We start from the raw sequence: 18,580 nt of genomic DNA on the forward strand, positions 1-18,580 counted from the left end.
CCAACGTAAAGAAACTAAGAAACTTGAAAAAAGTTTGATGAAATCCTAATGAAAATAGACAGTTTAGAGAGGAATAAAAGTGAATTAATGGATCTGAAGAATACAATACAAGAACTCTGTGAAGTATGCACAGGTTTTAACAGTTGAATTGATCAAGCAGAAGAAAGGATATCAGAGGTCAAAGACCAACTTAATGAGATGAAATGAGAAGACAAAATTAGAGAAGAAAGAGTAAAAAGGAATGAGCAAAGTCTCCAAGAAATATGGGACTATGTGAAAATACCTAATTTACGTTTGATAGGTGTACCTGAATGTCATGAACAGAATGAATCCAAGCTGGAAAATACTCTTCAGGATATTATTCAGGAAAACTTTCCTAACCTAGTAAGACAGGACAATACTCAACTCCAGGTAATACAGAGAACACCACAAAGATATTCCTCAAGTAGAGCAACCCCAAGACACATAATCGTTAGATTCACCAGGGTTGAAATAAAGAAGAAAATTCTAAGGGCAGCTAGAGAGAAAGGTCACGTTACCCATAAAGGGAAGCCTATCAGATTCACAGCAGATCTCTCAGCAGAAACCCTACAAACTAGAAGACAGTGGGAGTTAATCTTCAATATCCTCAAAGAAAAGAATTTTCAACCCAGAATCTCATATCCAGCCAAACTAAGCTTCATAAATGAAGGAAAAATAAAATTTTTCATGAACAAGCAAGCACCCAGAGATTTCATCACCACCAGGCCTGCTTTACAAGAGCTTCTGAAAGAAGCAGTATACACAGAAAGGAAAAACCAAGTCATCCCAAAAACTTGCCAAAAGGTAAAGAGTATCTCCATAATGAAGAATCTACATCAACTCATGGGCAAAATACCCAGCTAGCATTAAATGACAATATTAAACTCACAAATATCAAGATTAATCCTAAATTTAAATGGATTAAATGCCCCAATCAAAGACACAGGCAAAATGAATAAAAAGTCAAAATCCATTGGTACACTGTATCCAAATCCATCTCATAAGCAGGGACACACAAAGACTCAAAACAAAGGGTTGGTGGAAGACTTACCAATCAAATGAAAGCAAAACAAACAAACAAAAAAAAAACCAGGAGTTGTAACTTTCGTTCCTGACAAAATAGACTTCAACAGTAACAAAGACTAAAAGAAACAAAGAAGGACATTACATAATGGTAAAAGGATCAATGCAACAATAGGAGTCAATGATCATAAATATATATATGCACCCAATATAGGAGCATCCAGATACATAAGACAAGTTCTTAATGACTTATAAAGAGACTTGGACTCCCGCCCAATAATAGCGGGAGACTTTGACACCACATTGTTAATATTCGACGGATCAATGACATAGAAAATTAACAGGGATATCTATGATTTGAACTCAGACTTGGAACAAGTAAACTCAGTGAATATTTATAGAATTCTTTATCCCAGGTCCATAGAACATACATTTTTATCAGTATTACATTACACCTATTTTGAAAGTGACCACATAATTGGAAGTAAATCACTCTTCAGCATTTGCATAGCATTTCACAGACTTAAATGAAAAAAAAATGCTGAAAAAAGAAATTTAATCATAATACTGGCATTTTTTTTTTTTTTTTTTTAAGAAGGAGTCTTGCTCTGTTACCAGGCTTGAGTGCAGTGGCGCAATCTTGGCTCACTGCAACCTCCGCCTTCTGGGTTCAAGCGATTCTTCTGCCTCAGCTTCCCAAGTAGCTGGGACCACAGGCGTGTGCCACCACGCCTGGCTAATTTTTTTGTATTTTTAGTAGAGACAGGGTTTCACCATGGTCTCGATCTCTTGACCTTGTGATCCGCCCGCCTCGGCCTCCCAAAGTGCTGGGATTACAGGCATGAGCCACCGCGCCCGGCCAAATTCTTTGTTCTATAAAATCTTTCTGTGTAATAAATTTACCTGTTTTTCTCTTATGATTTTTGCTTTTAGCATCATGCTTAGAAAGGCCATCCCAGCCCAATGTTAAACACATATTTACCTATTTTTTTCTCCAGTACACTTTTTTTTCCTTCAAATTCTTTAGACCACACGCAATGTATGCTAGAGAACTTGTGAGGTAGCAGTAGGGGAACAGCTCTGTTCTGGCACCCATGACTTCATAGCCATCTCCATAGGCCACACAGGCAAGACATAACCTACAGCTGGCCTGAGTCTTGGCAGAATGCCTTGTATCTCTCCTGGACTCTAAGAACATAGGAGGCTTAAAAGGAGCTGCTGCAAGTGCATTTCTTACTTGCTTCTCATCTCCTGGTTCTGGCAAGGTAAGAAGTGTTCTTTCTCACCACCCTTAGGGCACACCTGGAAGCTATAAAACGTTAGCTGCAGTGTCACACCAGGGTGTCAAATCATTAGAGTCACTGTCATTTGGTCCCTTTTATTTCTGTGTTGCCCTACTCCAAGGTCAAAGGGACTAGCACCTTTGGCTACTTTCTTCAGAGTCTGACAGTACTGAATGATCTAAAGCTAAAAGAGGTTTGTTGTTTCTTTATTGACTGAGTCTATCAGCTTGCTGGGCCTTATGCTTGACAGTAGCGACCTATTTTCAACCAAATTGTTGGTAAATTTTCCTGACACCATTTACTAAGTTCATTCTTTTTTCCATTGTTTTTCTTGTTTCTTCTTCTTTTAGAATTTTTTTTCCTGTGTACTAAATTATTTTGTCTCTGCTAGTTTCTGATCTTTTATCATGGTCCATTTTTCCTTCATCTCTATTCTGGGGACAGAGCCACACTAATTTTTCTATGTTTATGATGCTTTTAAAAATTGATAGGGGAAACTCTCATTATTCTTGCTTGCAATATTTTTTTCTGTATATTCTTACAAATTTATTCTAATGAAAAATTTTAAAAGAATTTGGTCAAAACACCAATTATATGGGTTAAAAAAAATCCCAACCCACTGTAATTTCATAATTCCTTTTTGATAGACAACTGATATCTTTATACCACTAAGTCTTCTCACTCAGACATAGGTATTCCTCCACGTTATTTAATGCCCCACAAAAGAGTATTGGTGTCTCCTTCAAAGAGGTCCTGTACATTTCTTCAGTTTATGACTATGCATTTTACATCATCTGTAGCTATCATGAATGGGATCATGTATTCATTATATTTACTAAATGGTGATTGTTTATTGAAGGCCTTAAACAGGGAATGGCATGGTTGAAGTTCCACCAGGGATGGTGGGGTCAGGGTGGCCTAGCAGGAGACATGAGGCCAGCTCAGGAACTGGGGCATCTGTGGGGCCTGCTGCCAGAAGGGACATGCTTGTATGCTGGGCAAGCTTTGCCACTTCTGCTACCCCAGTTTTCTTCTTTTTAGCAGCCTTTGTCTCCCTTGTGCTTCTTTGAAGTAAATTCTTCAAGAGAGTGACTCAACTCCCAGTTCTTACTGAAAATACTCTCCAGAAATAGGTCTCTGAGACCAAAGTTAGAATTTGAAGGTGTGAGTGCTGAGGAAATCTCAAGATGACTTTAGAACCCATTTCTCTGAAAAAGTCAAAACATTATTTAAGCCCCCAGCCCTCTCTCCCGCTTTCAGGCTCCAGCACATACAGAGATGATTGAGCTCCCAGGAAGCTGCTTCCAATTAGTCTAGGACTTTTAGGAACCATTTCTCTGCCTTTTTCTGAAAAGGGAGGCTGTTTCAGATTATGGTAAAATAAACTCTCACCCTGGAGAGGAAACCTGGTAGATGCTTCTCTCAGGAGTGTGAACACAACACGTTTCTTCCTTCTCCTCTTCTCACCTCCTAAAGTGCCTCTGAGAGCTAGGTCAGGTGAGAGTGAACAGGACATTTCAAAAAATAACAAACTCCTAAAAGAGCCCTGTATAAAGATTTCAGGAGAATAGATGTATGTGGAGGCTCTGTGCGAGTGTAATTTAGGAAAGATGCTAGTGACACATCTCCAACATCGCCACAGATAAAAACAGCACCACAAGTAAAATGACACGAAGCATTTACTAAAAGATGACTCCAATGCAGATCCCATTTTTTCCATGCTTGACCTTGGCCAATATCCCACCCTTCTGAAGCTCCAGCTGTCTCCTCTCCCAACAGGAGGGGCTCAATTTAATTAGTCCTATTTCTAAGAAGGTACCCTAAAGATGGGACAAGCCCTCCCCTCCTCCCTGGTGCCTGTGCTTCGGGTATCCATCCAGCGGGAAACTGACCCAGCAGGGCCTGCTTCTGGCAGGACGCTCTAGGTCTCTGCTCTTTAGGTTCCAGCTTTTCCACTCGGCCTGTGTTGGCACCTGTCCCTCCCCAAGCCTGTGGCCAGGCCCGCATCACAGGTGGGCAGCAGAGAACCCGTCCTGGGGACGTCTAGGAGGCAGAACCTCATGGGACCCAAGTCCCCAATCCCTGACACATGCTCCACTCTCCCATAAGATTTTATTTACAAAAGACACATTCAAAGATAAAATTATGAACAATTTTAAGACAGCAATGGCTGAGCATCATGAGGGTGGAGCTCTCCTGAGTGTGGGGCCTGAGCAACTGCACTGGAGGCAGGATGCTAACTAACTTGGATCCTCAGTTAAGACTTTTCCTCTATTTTTTAGATGATTGAAAACTTTGGTGAGAAGGATAAGGGAATAATTACCACTACTCTCCAAGAGCCTCCAAAAATTCTATGAACTAGGTACTTGTATCACCGCTGATCTTCAGCTTTTTAGGAGAAGTGTCGTTATCACCATACAAAGGAGGAAACAGGGTCAGAGATTTAAATAATTTGTTAAGGCCATAAAGCTATTAAGTGGCAGAACTAAAATTCAATCTAGTTTCTTCAGGTTCTTGTGCTTTTTCTACTCTATAATGTTTCCTCCAAATTGGCCAACACTGAAGCCACCTAGTATTTAGACAGGCCTTGCTTTGTGCCCGGCATGGTGGGGAGGATGCAGGCACTGCCCCTGAGGAGTCTGGATTTACAGCTGCAGTATCTTTGGTTTCCAGGCTTTGTCTACCATGTGTACAGCTGAGTGTGTCGTGCCATGTCTGTACTAGATGTTGTACTGTCAACAGCTTCCTGTCTGTGCCCGCATTTGTTCTAGGTAACCCGGTTCCTGCTCACTGCTCACAGGACCAGCTGTCTCAGGATACAGAGGCTCTATTGGCCAATAGAGCTACAAAGACATGAAGTCCTTCTTCCAAGGAAGCCAGGAGCATAAATGAGTGACCTCCAGTTTTGTGATACAGAAACCAAATCTTGCAGAAAAAGTAGGGCAGACAAACAGAGGGAAGCCAAGAAAGAGCTGAACAGAGTAAATGCCTTTCAAGTATTCTAAATAAAAGCCTCAATTTTACTTGAGTTGCTGTGACTGAGTTTCTAATCCTAGTGACCAGGCAATGCCTGTCTGGGCCATACCTACGGCCCAAACCAAGTTCTGAGGTCAGGGAGCCTCTTAATTCAGAATCAAACTTTATGATAGAACAAAACAATAGGCTTTTAGACTTTTACATAGCCTCTGCTAAATGCTACTAGAGGCAGCTGAATAGACATGCATGAAGTTTACTATATGTGCCTGCCAGATATTTAAACCTTGTTATTATTTAATCCTCATAAAAATCCCTGATTGTCCTGTTACTATTGTTCCACAGGAGAGCAAACAGAAGTGCTCATTAACACAAAGAAAGCAGTCAAGCAAAGCAATAAAGAGGATGGGCTTAGAATAGAGTTCTAGGTTTCAGTCTTGGCCCACCTCCCTTATGGGTTTTTGACTTTGCTCGTTTTTAAACTTCTTACAAATGTCAGTTTCCTTATCTATAAAATGGGGAAAATAATGCCGCCTACCTTACAGGGATTGGTGTCAATTAGATGAATAAAGTACAAATGCAGTTGGTGAGCATTCAATAAACATCAGGTTTTTTTTTGTTTTTGTTTTTTTTTTTTGAGATGGAGTCTCACTCTGTTGCCCAGGCTGGAGTGCAGGGGCACCATCTCGGCTCACTGCAACCTCTGCCCTCCTGGGTTCAAGTGATTCTCCTGCCTCGGTCTCAGTAGCTGGAATTACAGGTGCCCATCACCACGCCTGGCTACTTTTTTTGTATTTTTAGTAGAGACAGGGTTTCACTATGTTGGCCAGGCTGGTCTCAAACTCCTGACCTCAAGTGATCTGTCCACCTTGGTTTCCCAAAGTGCCAGGATTACAGACGTGAGCCACCACGCCTGGCCAATAAATATTAGTTCTAATAAAGCTTGACGTTGCACAGCTGGGCTTCACACAAGGTCCTCCGGGTTTCAAAGACCTCTCTTTACAATCAGCATCAGCTTTTGAAGGGATGAGACAGATTCCACAACCACTCCAAGAGGTATTTTAGAAGGAGTGTGCAAGGCATTTTAGCTAAATATGCTGTTACTTGCACTGGAAATCTGAAAGCTCGCGACACATTTATGTATCTCCTGGGTCTGACTCAGATTATACGATGTTTCACATTGACAAACCACAGGGAAAGGAAGAAAGAAATCAATGAAATCAGCTTTACTGATTCTTCCTGAAACTTTTCAGGCTCAAATAGGGCATCTGAAATAAGTGGACCCTGGATCAACAGTGCATCTGTCAGACCCCTGGCTCTTGAGATGTTAAAAAGAAAAGAGCAATTCCAAGAACTACAGTTTTAGAAGTCTGGCAATGCCCATTATATCTATAAGCATTTTTTTATGTAATTGGAAAGTGCTCATACATGACCCATCATATATTAATTCTAAACAAGTTACTTGGCTTGAACTTCATTTTCTTCAACTTTGAATAACACAGCACTTCCTACCTAAAGTTGCTATGAAGATAACCAAAAACAAATGTAAATTCATTTTTTAAAAATTTTATTATTTTTTGAGATGGAGTTTTCACTCCTGCAGCCCAGGCTGGAGTGCAATGGTGCAATCTCGGCCCACTGCAACCTCTGCCTCCTGTGTTCAAGCAATTCTCCGGCCTCAGCCTCCTGAGTAGCTGGGATTACAGACATGCACCACCATGCCCAGCTAATTTCGTATTTTTAGTAGAGACAGGGTTTCACCACGTGTAAATTCATTTTCTAAGTTGTAAAGTTAGATATAAAGGTTTTTAATATTAAAAACTCTTGAAAACACTAGCTGAAGTATCAAAAATTTTGTTTAAGAGCTCAGAAAAAAATGTAGAACATAAATGTGGAATCCAGACCTGGGTTCCATTTCCAGCTCTACTCCCAACTCAGGAGAGATAAAACCAATGTCCGAACTTCCATTGGGAACATGGAACTTTCACTTCATAAGGAAATAAGGTTTTAAATAAATAGTAATACATTATTTTGCTTTAAAACTTCTATTTTTAACCTTAGGAACCTCAGTGCCATTTATGGCTGAGGAAGCCTATGAATGGGTCTCTATCTGTAGAAGGTTCAATTTCTGGTCTCAAATTTTCTATCAAAAGTGGCCCTCTCAAATCACAGCCTAGGTTCACAAAAACTTTATTTCCAGAAATATTGCTTTTAGTATAGCTTAACTCTTCCTCTCACTTCCCACAGATATATTCTTCAAGATAACAAAACATTATTTCCCAAGGTTATATTTTACATATAGTTTGATTTGAAGCTTTCTCAGGCTGTGCAGTGACTGCATGTCAGTGTGCATATTCAATCTCCTTCAAAAGAAACATAGCAGTTGAGTATCCAGGAGAACGCAAGTACCATATACTTTAAAAGAATGCTTACAGAGCTCTCCTCTTGGGCCAAGAGAAAGAAGAAAACCAAGTGCCTGCAGAAGTGAGCATGCCCAGTATTCTCCCAGACACACGCTTGAGGTATTTACTGTTGGTAACACTCCTCCACACTACTTTGTGGTCCAAAATGGACTCTGTCTCATCTTTCATTATACTCTTCTAAGAAATGCAGAGAAAATATTATGAATTAACTGATCTGAAATCAATGAGAGAGAAACAAGGGGGAAAGGGGCAAGTTAATGCATAAGCACAATACACAAAGGTAATTTTTCTTTTCAAAAGAAATGATGCAATGTATTATTAGCAGCATAAATTCCAACAAAAAGTTGGACACACAGATTTGGTTATTTAGATTAAAAATATTTATTACAGGCAGATTTGCTTTTCCCAAGAAAAAGTAGCACTGGAAACACTGAGAAAATGCAAATTGGGTTAGACCTACTCCCAGGTCCATTACCAAGTAAGGCATCACTAAAGAAAAGGACAGGAGTTTAGAACCAGGAAGCCTACACACAATTTACACAGGGAAAAGAAAAAACTCACCCAAAAAGGTCAGAATGATCCTTTACATTTTACAGTCTTTAATTAAGCACATAAAACTGTACTACTTAATATATTTTTCCATAAACTTTTTGTGAAATTCAGATCGCAGTGTGTCATTTACAAATCTTTTGTCTTTCTTCTGGTCATCTACACCTTTTGCACAGTTCTTGAAGACAACATCATCATCCCACCTGAGGAAGAAAAGGAAAACAGAACGTCTTAAAATGTTTGCATCAAGAGACAAGAATATGTGCACTGCAAGGCTTAGTCATTACACAGAAAGACCCGCAACATGTGTATCATTTGATGCAGCAATTACACTCAAAATTATAATAAAGTAATCCTTAATATATCATCTGGCTTTATTACAGCAAGAATGGCAATTCCTACTTAGAACATGTAAAACATTCTTATTTCTCCAGTAAAAGAAACTTTTGAGTTAAAAAAATAGAAATAAATAGATTTTAACTGCATAAATATTTACTGTTTTTAGTTCTAATATAAAGAGGCAGCACCTAGGACTACTCTAGTATTGGTACAGGCATCTGTAGATGATAGTAGCCCATCAATTTAATGTAGTTTAGATTATGCGGTTTTGAGGACTGCAGACAGTCCTCTTTTATCAGTTAGTTTAGTAATCATCTACCATAGTATTCACATCATAAGCCAACAAGAGAAGGAACCATTGAGGTATAATAATTAAGGCTGAGATATGGCCCACATGTACGTTAACCACGGAGAAGTACCAGCTGAAGAACTCAGGGCAGAACTCTGGTTGGATTCTGTAACATATAAGCATGAAAACAAAAACAGAAACAAAACGAAACACCTGTAAGTGACAAAATACATGTGTTACAGAAAATAAAAAGCGGGGCTGGGCATGGTAGCTCATGCTCATGCCTGCAATCCCAGCACTTTGGGAGCTGAGCGGGGTGAATCATGAGGTCAGGAGATCGAGACTATCCTAGCTAACCGTGAAACCCCCTCTCTACTAAAAATACAAAAAATTAGCCGGGTGTGGTGGCACAGGCCTGTAGTCCCAGCTACTTGGGAGGCTGAGGCAGGAGAACTGCTTGAACCTAGGAGGCGGAGGTTGCAGTGAGCCGAGATCGTTGACACTGTACTCCAGCCTGGGTGACAGAGCAAGACTCTGTCTCAAAAAAGAAAAGGAAAAGCATGATTTCAGAGTATCATCTAGCATATAAAACACAAGCCCATATACATAATACAGATACCCTCACAGATATATATAAAACACAAGCCCATGTAACATGTATATTTGTGCATGCATGTGGTTACATGCCAGGAGAAACTGCACATGGGAAATGAGCAATGAAAGTGGGCACCTTTGGAAAATAGTGCAGTAAGGTCATGACCGATTCAGTACACGGAAGCATAAGAAGAAGCTGAGCAGATCAATATGACTGGGATATAAGACAGGTTTCTATCTCCAATTTGCATTCAAAAAAGGCAGAACTACACAGCTTAATTTTTATATATAACCAGTAGTTTTTTCTGTATCCAGTCTCTCCTCAACTCACTTCAAACAGGATTTTTGTCCCTCCTTCTCAACACCAAAATGCTCTTTCCTGACATTAGTATTTGTCCTCGATGATCACTCATCTCCTCCTGAAACACTCTGCTTCACTTCTTTTAGTTCTCCTCCCTTCCCAAATGGCTGCTCCTTGTCAGCCTAGACTTTTTCATTCAAAATTCATTCAATCAACATTTATTAGGCACCTGTATAATGGTTACAGGTCGGGTAGATGATTAGAACAGGTATTGGTAACTAATAATCTACCTAACCTCTAAACATTATACCAGGCTCAGTTTTGACTTCTCTCTAGCTATACCCTTCCCTAAGTGATTTCATCCTGTCTCATGGCTTTAAAAAATTTATCTGAGCCGACAACTTCCACATCTACCATCTCCAGCTTGGAGTAATTGGAACTGTATCAGTGGCATGGCATCATGCCAGACAGGAGAGCAGGTAGTGATACTGCATCACTCCAGAGGGGAGAGCAGGAATGAACAGGACTGGATCACGCCAGAAGGGAGAACAGTCAGTGGTACTGCATCATGCCAGAGGGGAGAGTGGTCAGTGGTAGTAACTCACTCCAGAGGGAAAGAGCAGGTAGTGGTACTGCATCACTCCAGATGGCAGATAATAGCAGTAGAGGTAGTGAAAAATAACAAATATGGCTTAAAAGTTAAGCAATGTTTCCTTAACAAATGTATATAAAATAACCACCAGGCTGGGCGCAGTGACTCACGCCTTTAATTCTAGCACTCTGTTCTATTTATTATTCCGAATAGAACAGAAAAGAGTATTAGTGGATGGTGGACTTTTATAAGCTTTATATAATGCACCTAGCCATCCAACTTATAATCTGCATGTCTGTGTGTATAGATACACACACATATACACACTCTGATACACAGATACACACATACACTATTCCTGTATAGTAACTTCTTATCCAACTTTTAAACTGCATGACTGTGTGTACAGATACACACACGCTGACACACACACACACACACACACACACACACACACACACACTCTCTCTCTCTCTCCGTTACTCCATTACTGTATAGTACCTTCTTTTAACTTTGAAGTTGGCCTGAGGCTGGGATGGGCCAGTGAGATTAAGGAGAGGGTTTCCGCTCAGAATGTTTTCCATACGAATCCTCTCTTCTTCAGCTTTTTGTTCTTGTTCCTATCATGATAAAGGAAGATTAATATTCCCTTATTTTAACTCTGGGTTCAATTTTTTTATATTAGCTCACTAAAAAAAAAAATCATTAGGATTTTACAGCAAGAAAAGCATCAAGGCAGGTTTTGTTTTTGTTTTTAAGACATACTAGAAAAGTCTCCCTCATCAAAATAAAATAATTTGACATTTTTATTATAAATATTTCATGCTTGACATCATACAGTAATTAGTCTCTTCCAACTGCGAAATGCTAGAAATCCATATTTAAATCTATTTTCTTTCTTGAAGTACATGTAAAATTAATTGCTTTAAATTTTAAGCGTTTATCAATTAGCACATTCTAATAATTTAAGAACATATTACATATCAAAAGACACATTTAGCAAAACTATTACCACAATTTTAAAGGGTCATACATAACTGTAATTAAATTTAATTTAATCTTATTTTGAATTACATTAATAACGTAAATAATCTGATTTTGAATTACATTAATAATGTAAATAATCTGATTTTGAATTACATTAATAATGTAAAAGTGCAACTCTAGGTTTGGTGACAAGTTACTAATGAGAAAGTAACTCCTAAAATAGGACATACTACCATGTACAAAATTATATCCAGCTAATATGAATTTCTACTAATTTACCCGAGGTTGACATATTTTGTTCTTATTGACTTATTATTTTTTTTGTTTTTTTTTTGAGACGGAGTCTTGCTCTGTTGCTCAGGCTGGAGTGCAGTGGCATGATCTCGGCTCACTGCAACTTCTGACTCCAGGGTTCAAGCAATTCTCCTGCCTCAGCCTTCCGAGTAGCTGGGATTACAGGCACATGCCACCATGCCTGGCTAATTTTTATATTTTTAGGAGAGAGAGGGTTTCACCATGTTGGCCAGGCTGGTCTTAAACTCCGGACCTCATGATCCACTCGCCTCAGCCTCTCAAAGTGCTGCAATTACAGGCATGAGCCAGGTGCCCAGCCTGAGTTTCTATTTTTATACCTCCCATCCTTTATCTGTTACAATACTGTCTTTCTTTACTTTCATTTTAGCATCAACTTCTTCAAAGACAAATTACCCTGAGTTTCCTTCTCAGAATTTGGAATATAAAATGTCTAAAACCCTTAGCTATCACTTCTAGATCTACCTGCTAACATGTTATCTTAAGCCAAATATAAATCCCATTTTGCTGTGTTTTGGGGATGACAGAAATTGATGACTTAATAGATCAAGGGAAAAAGAGATGGTATGGAAGTCATGGTCCACACCATGACTTTTTTCTTTATGACGAAAAATAAAAATGAAAATGGGAGGTGAGAAGATCTAACTTTTAAGGAAATAAACAAGAAAATTCCTTTAGGCCATTGCTCAGAACTTAAAATCAGAGACTATCCGTCATAGATTAAGAACAGACAGTTTTCTAAAAGCTATATATTTATTTGTAAGAAATTATACTGATGCTTAAAGGGAAAAGATGTTTCTCTGAAATACTAGAAAAATAGGAGCTAAGTATACAATATAGCCAAACTTATAATGTGTATGACACATAAAGGTCACAAACATTTTATGTTTGGAATATCATTTCCTTTGGAGTTACTGAATGATTGCCACACATAGCACTGGGAAAAGGCATATATTCTATATTCGAACAGCAGGCATACTATATTTCCTAAATATAGGCTAGTCATCAGATGGCATGTATGTCAAATCCTAACTACCCTGTTGTAAATATTTTATTGGAACATTGCCACACCTGCTCATTTATGTACTCTGGCTGCTTTTATGCTCTAACAGTGGAGGTGAGTAGGTGTGACAGAGGCTCCATGACCAGCCAGCCTAACATATTTACTATCTGGCCCTTTACAGAAAGTGTGCGGATCCCTGACAAAGGCTAAATGGTTTGAAAATCTTAATTTGGGGCATGGAAAACACAGCCAATAGAAAGGGAAACAGGGATAAAAGAAACGAAACTATCATTCAACCCCAAGAAACACCAACACATTTTAATACAAAAATTAGATGAAACTCACAAAACTGCAAGGCCTTCTATCTAAAAACATTTATCCCTCCTCAAGGTCAACCAAAAGCATTTAAATTGTTCATCTCTTTATGTATCCAGAACTATTAGGCAAGCTAAAAGAATTTGGAACAACTGCCCTCTAGTGGTGTGCAAATGGGATTGGGAATGTTTTTTATAATTCTTTGACTTTTAAAAACTAGACGTAAAAACTACAAGCTATTATAGAAATTATGCTGTCTTCCACAAAACTTTAATGAAAATTGTATTTTAAAATACTTTTCTTTTTCCAATCTGAATTCTAGGTCTTCCAAGTCTATCCCAAATTCTATCTCTTTTTTGAATTCTGCCCTGGCCCTTCTGATTCACACGAACTCTACTTTCCTAAATCCCTGGTATTGACCATGTAGTATCTTTTCTTACTTCCTTTTTTTAAAAACAGAACAATTCTTGCCTCAAATAAAATCTTACACACAAGTCTATAAAAAAGCTATGCTGCTCTGGCTGAAAACAGGAGCAGACATCCCTACCTGAGTGTCTCACAATGTGTCAAATTCAACATGTTCAAACAGAACTCATCAACTATCTCTTCTTTCTGCCTAAATATGCCAATTCTTTTGCATTCCCTGTATTGATGTATGGCAGCAATGTCTACCTAGAAGCTGAGAGTCCTCTCTGCTGCCGCAAGCAGTCAGTTACTTTATCTATCAACTCAATCTCCTTTATTTTTTAGTTATTTATCTTGTTGAGATGGAGTCTTGCTCTGTTGCCAGGCTGGAGTGCAGTGGTGTGATCTCAGCTCACTGCAACCTCCGCCTCCAGGGTTCAAGCGATTCCCCTGCCTCAGCCTCCTGAATAGCTGAGATTACAGGCAGGCACCACCATGCCCAGTTAACTTTTTGTATTTTAGTAGAGATGGGGTTTCACCACGTTGGCCAGGATGGTCCTGATCTCCTGACCTCAGGATCCTTCTGCCTTGGCCTCCCAAAGTGCTGAGATTACAGGTGTGAGCCACTGCACCTGGCCAACCTCCTTTTATTTTTTATCTTTCCCTGCTCCCCTTCCCACTTTGACCTCCCTGATAGCTCTATCAGCATCTACTTATCTCAATTCCAACTCCTATCATACAAGCTGAGAGTCTCTTAATTGCATGGGAAGATTACTGGAACAGCCTCCTAACTCAGTTTTTTCCAATTCATCCTCATATTTTTGCCAGAGTAATCTTTATAAAATGCATAGCCAATTTTATCAATCTCCTCCTGAAATCAACTGGCTCCTCATATCCTTTAGAAAAAATTGGAGACTCCATCAGCATTATTTTGCCAACCTCTAATGCTCTGACTTGTTCTTGCCACTTCAGTTTTACCTCTTAATATCACTCTGGGTAATTCATTCAAAGTTTTAACTATCTTTGAGTTTTATATTTTTTCCTCATATTGTATAAATGGAGAGACCGAGAAACTGTGGAGGCTCAGAGAAATTAGATAGCTTGACATAGGTTTTATGAAATCTGTTGACAGATTGCCTTAATAGTACCTAGGCAGGAGACAAACAGAGAGATAATCTTTGCAGACCATGACTATATCTTGATCATCTTTGATTCTCCTGTCAATTAACAAACATCAAGTAAATGCTGAACAAATGAATAAACAAGTCAACAACTAGCAAGCTGGTGATTATTACTCAATATGTATTTGAACTATTTGGAAAGAATTGTTTACATAACCAGGATACCTAGGACGTCATACAAATAATCAGATTTATAGCTCTACAAGTGCTAAATATTTAGACATGGCAAGGGAAATTTCCAATATAAGAAGATATTACTAATATTTTAAAAATTTTGCTACTTTAGTATATATGAGAACATAGAGAGATGTAAATATTTAAAACTTTGGTTTTACCTTCCTGGCCTGCTCTTCGGCTCTTTCTTTTTTAATTTTTTCCAGTTCTGCAAGAAGAGCTGCAGTATCATCATCATCACTTTCTTCTTCAAAATCTTCATCTTCCTCCTAAAAGAACAGTGAGAGTCCGTAAGATTAGACAGAAAATATACATTACCAAAACATAGTACATATGTAGTCTCTCACCCTAAGAGACTCAAAACAATTTTATGTAGCTCAAAACAACTTTAAGCTAGCAAGTAATCAAAAGTGCAAAAAAGTGTGCTAAATTCTCAGAAAAAAATAATTTCAAATGAATAATCATTAAATTTCACTTGAAATTAGGTTTCCTGTTTTAAATATTATGAGTAACTCTATCATTTAACTCTAGAATTAACTGCTGATGTGTATAAATAGTTAGATATTACTCACTGGATGCCACTCAGGTTTTTTCACTGTCCTATATGTAGAAAACTGCAAATTAATTATAGGTTCTAAGGTCCCACAGGATTTTAACGTTAACTGATGTGCTAATCCTTAAAAACCTTCTGCTTAGATTACTTCCCTCCCTAAGCACAGAGGGAACCATTAAGTGTCTTGCACTTAATGGAGGGGGCATCATATCTAATGTAAAAAGGCCTCCAGGTACAACTCTAGAGGGCACTGTTCATAGAGAGCCCAGTGTGAAGAGTGCCCTGTAGAGATAAGAAACCCAGTAGTAGTGCAGTAGTTTAGTACAGGGCATTATTTTGGGGGAAAGTATATCCTTTAATAAGTTCCTTCCATTTTTGGTTCTCTAGAGATCGAACTTGCTCTTGAGGTCCTTACCACAAACGAATACTTTTTGTCTTAAAATCAACTATAAAGTTTAGCACTGAGGTTGCGGCTGTATCTGAATAATAATAAGTAAACATAAATACAGGTCACTTCTTAAAGCCAAAAGCACAACAACTTTTTTAGAAAAACATGGTAAATCAATTATTAGATAGAGATGAAAGGAGGAAACAAAACATACATCTGTTAGAGGGTCATCTGCATCAAGGTTGGCAGCAGGAATCTGGTCTAACCGTGGCTTTTTTGACACTGAAGAGGAGGTTGTATGTTCTGGGGGGAACAAAAATCATTTAACTTAGTAAAACAAATACTGCATTTCTCAAAATGTTTTAGGGACCTGTGGACACAAAGAGCCCACAATAAAAGCATTTATGACAACAGAAATCATATCCACAGTGCCTGGCAAATATGCTTTTGGTAAATATTTGTTATTATCATCTCTAATGACTTAAGAAAGTATTATAGCTCACATCAAGCTGTAAAAGAAAACAAATGGTTAACATTTTCCAGTTGCTACATGAAAGAAAAACTATCAAGAAGATAATTTTATGAGACAAATGTCTGGGATTGTGTTGGTACCTCGGGTTGGACGATCTCTATTTTTCTCTCTTGCAGCAGCTCTCTCTCTTTCTTCCAACTCTCTCCTGAAGTCACGGTTACGAACCTCTTCAGGGGCATCCTGAGTAGTTTGTCTAAAGCAAAAACAAGCCAGGGCAAAAATCTTACACACACACACACACACACACACACACACACACACACACGACTGTAGTAATGGAAGACAACTCAAGAATGAGACTTTGTCCTTCAAGCATAAAAAAGGGAAGTAGACAAGATCATAAGCTAATCTGAGGGTTACTAACAGCCACTCTTGTGATGTTCCCAGTATTTCAAGAAATCCAAATTCAATCACATATTTTCCCATAATAAGGCTTTACACTGATTAAAATATCTTTAATTAGTATTATATCAACTCAGAACAGTAACATTTTTAATATAGTGACTGGTGCTGATTGTGCATAGTCTCTCTGAGGCATTATTATTTATTTATTGTTCTATCTACATATGAAAATTCCTGGTTAGTAGGAATTTTGCATTTTAAAATCATAGAGCAAAATTTTAGTGTTAAACATCCTATTGCATTCTATGCCTATGAAAATAGATAAGTAATATAACTCAAACATACTACTGTATCATGACCACGTCATTTAACAGATTTGGTCTTGTTTTGCGAACGACAACAAAAAAGTCTTATTACCTGTATTTTATCTTTGTATGAGAAGGTAGGTCTCTGCTTGAATACTGCTTTGAAAGTTGGCTCAAATCGCCTTCTCCTTTTCCTCTTCCACCCCTTGCAGGTTCAAAGGTTGGCCTGGCTGCAGTTGTCATCTTTTATGCTTTGAAGAAAAATAGTATCAAGTTATTTCCAACGTTACAAACTCTCATTTTACAGAGTATTAATCAATATCCATACTGGTGAAGTAAGTTCTAAAACTCATTCCCCAAAACTTGCTTAATCTTCTTAAACAAAAGTTTTCAAGAAAACAAATTATGAGGCTTAGGCAGTACAAGGAATATGGCTTCCCAGGCATGTCTTAGTACAAAAAATTCTGTCATGAAGATCTGAGTTTGCATCCCTATTCTTCTTCTGACTATGTGGGCTTCAGCAAGTCACCTAGCTTAACTTTCTGTCATCTGCGGAATGGAGATACTCCTCCTAGGATTACTGTAAGAATTACGACACTTGACATGTCAAAACCCTTGTAAAATACAGTACTGCCATGACTGAGTTTTAAAAATTCTCAGCTCAGCCTTACTCCACCAGACTCTCTAAGGTTTGCATTTTATCTAAATTTCACACAACAGCAAATAGACTAATAGAAACAAAAGCCAAAAACAATTTTTAAAAAATCACTGACGAAGTTACTAAGTGCCCTAGAGAAAAGTGTGTTAAACTTCAATGACAGTTACATAGAAAAAAAAATTCTTAACCTTTTGTTGATCCAGTTTTCTTCTACCACAGGCATCGTACTATAAATCAGATCTTTTGTGGGTTTTAATTTAAGGACTGTTCAAAAAAACAAGAACCTCACCCCAGAGGATTCTAATACCAAAAACCAGGGACCCATTCCTTAAGTTATTTTCTGCTTGGAGCAGTCACAAGAATCCTGTCTAGAAGATTTAGTTACTAAAGCCCTGTAAGTGTAGGAAAAGTAAGTGTGTGGGAGGGTGGGCGAATTGGGAGGATTTGTTTTTTCGTTTTTTGTTTTTTTTTTGGCGGGGGTCTATTTCTCTTAATTTCCAAAAAGGGTAGAGGCATGTATGTATTCAAAGAAGAAACAGGGTTATCTGGCGCTGGGGTCACCGCCCCTTCCCACACACCAACAGAGTTATCACTCCGGCCTCAGGAGAGCTAGTCTTTGGCTATAACCAGAAACTCGATGCCTCTTCACCCGTGCCTAGCACTACGGGGACGCGAGGGGTAGTGAAGGGTGGACCCGAGGCTCGCTTTAAGCGGTAGGCGAGCTGCCTTTACGCTGCGATCTTAACCGCAGGCCGAGAGCTCCGGACGCGCCTGACAGGCACTCGGTTCCGCCCCTAGCGGGCTGCTTCAGGGCCTCCGCCGCCCGCGCTCAGCACTCCGCCGCCAACTCCGACCCCAACTGCCCTTTCCCGTCCTACCGGGATAAAGAAGATAATCTGTTGTCCTCCTGCCGCTCACGTTGGCCGAGGTCCGATGTAGCAGGCTCCGAAGATCATACAGACGCCATTATTACGCTTAGCTCCCAGGAACCTCTGCGCTCACGGCTAGCGCCTATGACCCGGAAGCAAAACCCAAGCG

At 39.0% G+C, this 18,580-nt stretch overlaps 1 protein-coding gene across 1 annotated transcript; it reads right to left on the reverse strand.

Moving 5' to 3' along the window:
- Positions 1-8,299: 8,299 nt before the first annotated feature.
- On the reverse strand, positions 8,300-18,547 carry CWC15 (CWC15 spliceosome associated protein homolog). The gene is made up of 7 exons (XM_012454639.3): positions 18,421-18,547; positions 16,997-17,135; positions 16,318-16,430; positions 15,920-16,008; positions 14,926-15,033; positions 10,889-11,007; positions 8,300-8,475 (listed from the first exon to the last, which is right to left on the reverse strand). Exons 2-7 carry the CDS (start codon positions 17,125-17,127, stop codon positions 8,346-8,348), a joined length of 690 nt encoding a protein of 229 aa, XP_012310062.1. The 5' UTR covers positions 17,128-17,135; positions 18,421-18,547; the 3' UTR covers positions 8,300-8,345.
- Between the last annotated feature and the right edge of the window lie 33 nt (positions 18,548-18,580).

The sequence above is a fragment of the Aotus nancymaae genome, unplaced genomic scaffold (assembly GCF_030222135.1).
Source record: "Aotus nancymaae isolate 86718 unplaced genomic scaffold, 86718_ANA_hifiasm-v0.15.2.pri h1tg000012l, whole genome shotgun sequence".
NCBI lineage: Eukaryota > Metazoa > Chordata > Mammalia > Primates > Aotidae > Aotus > Aotus nancymaae.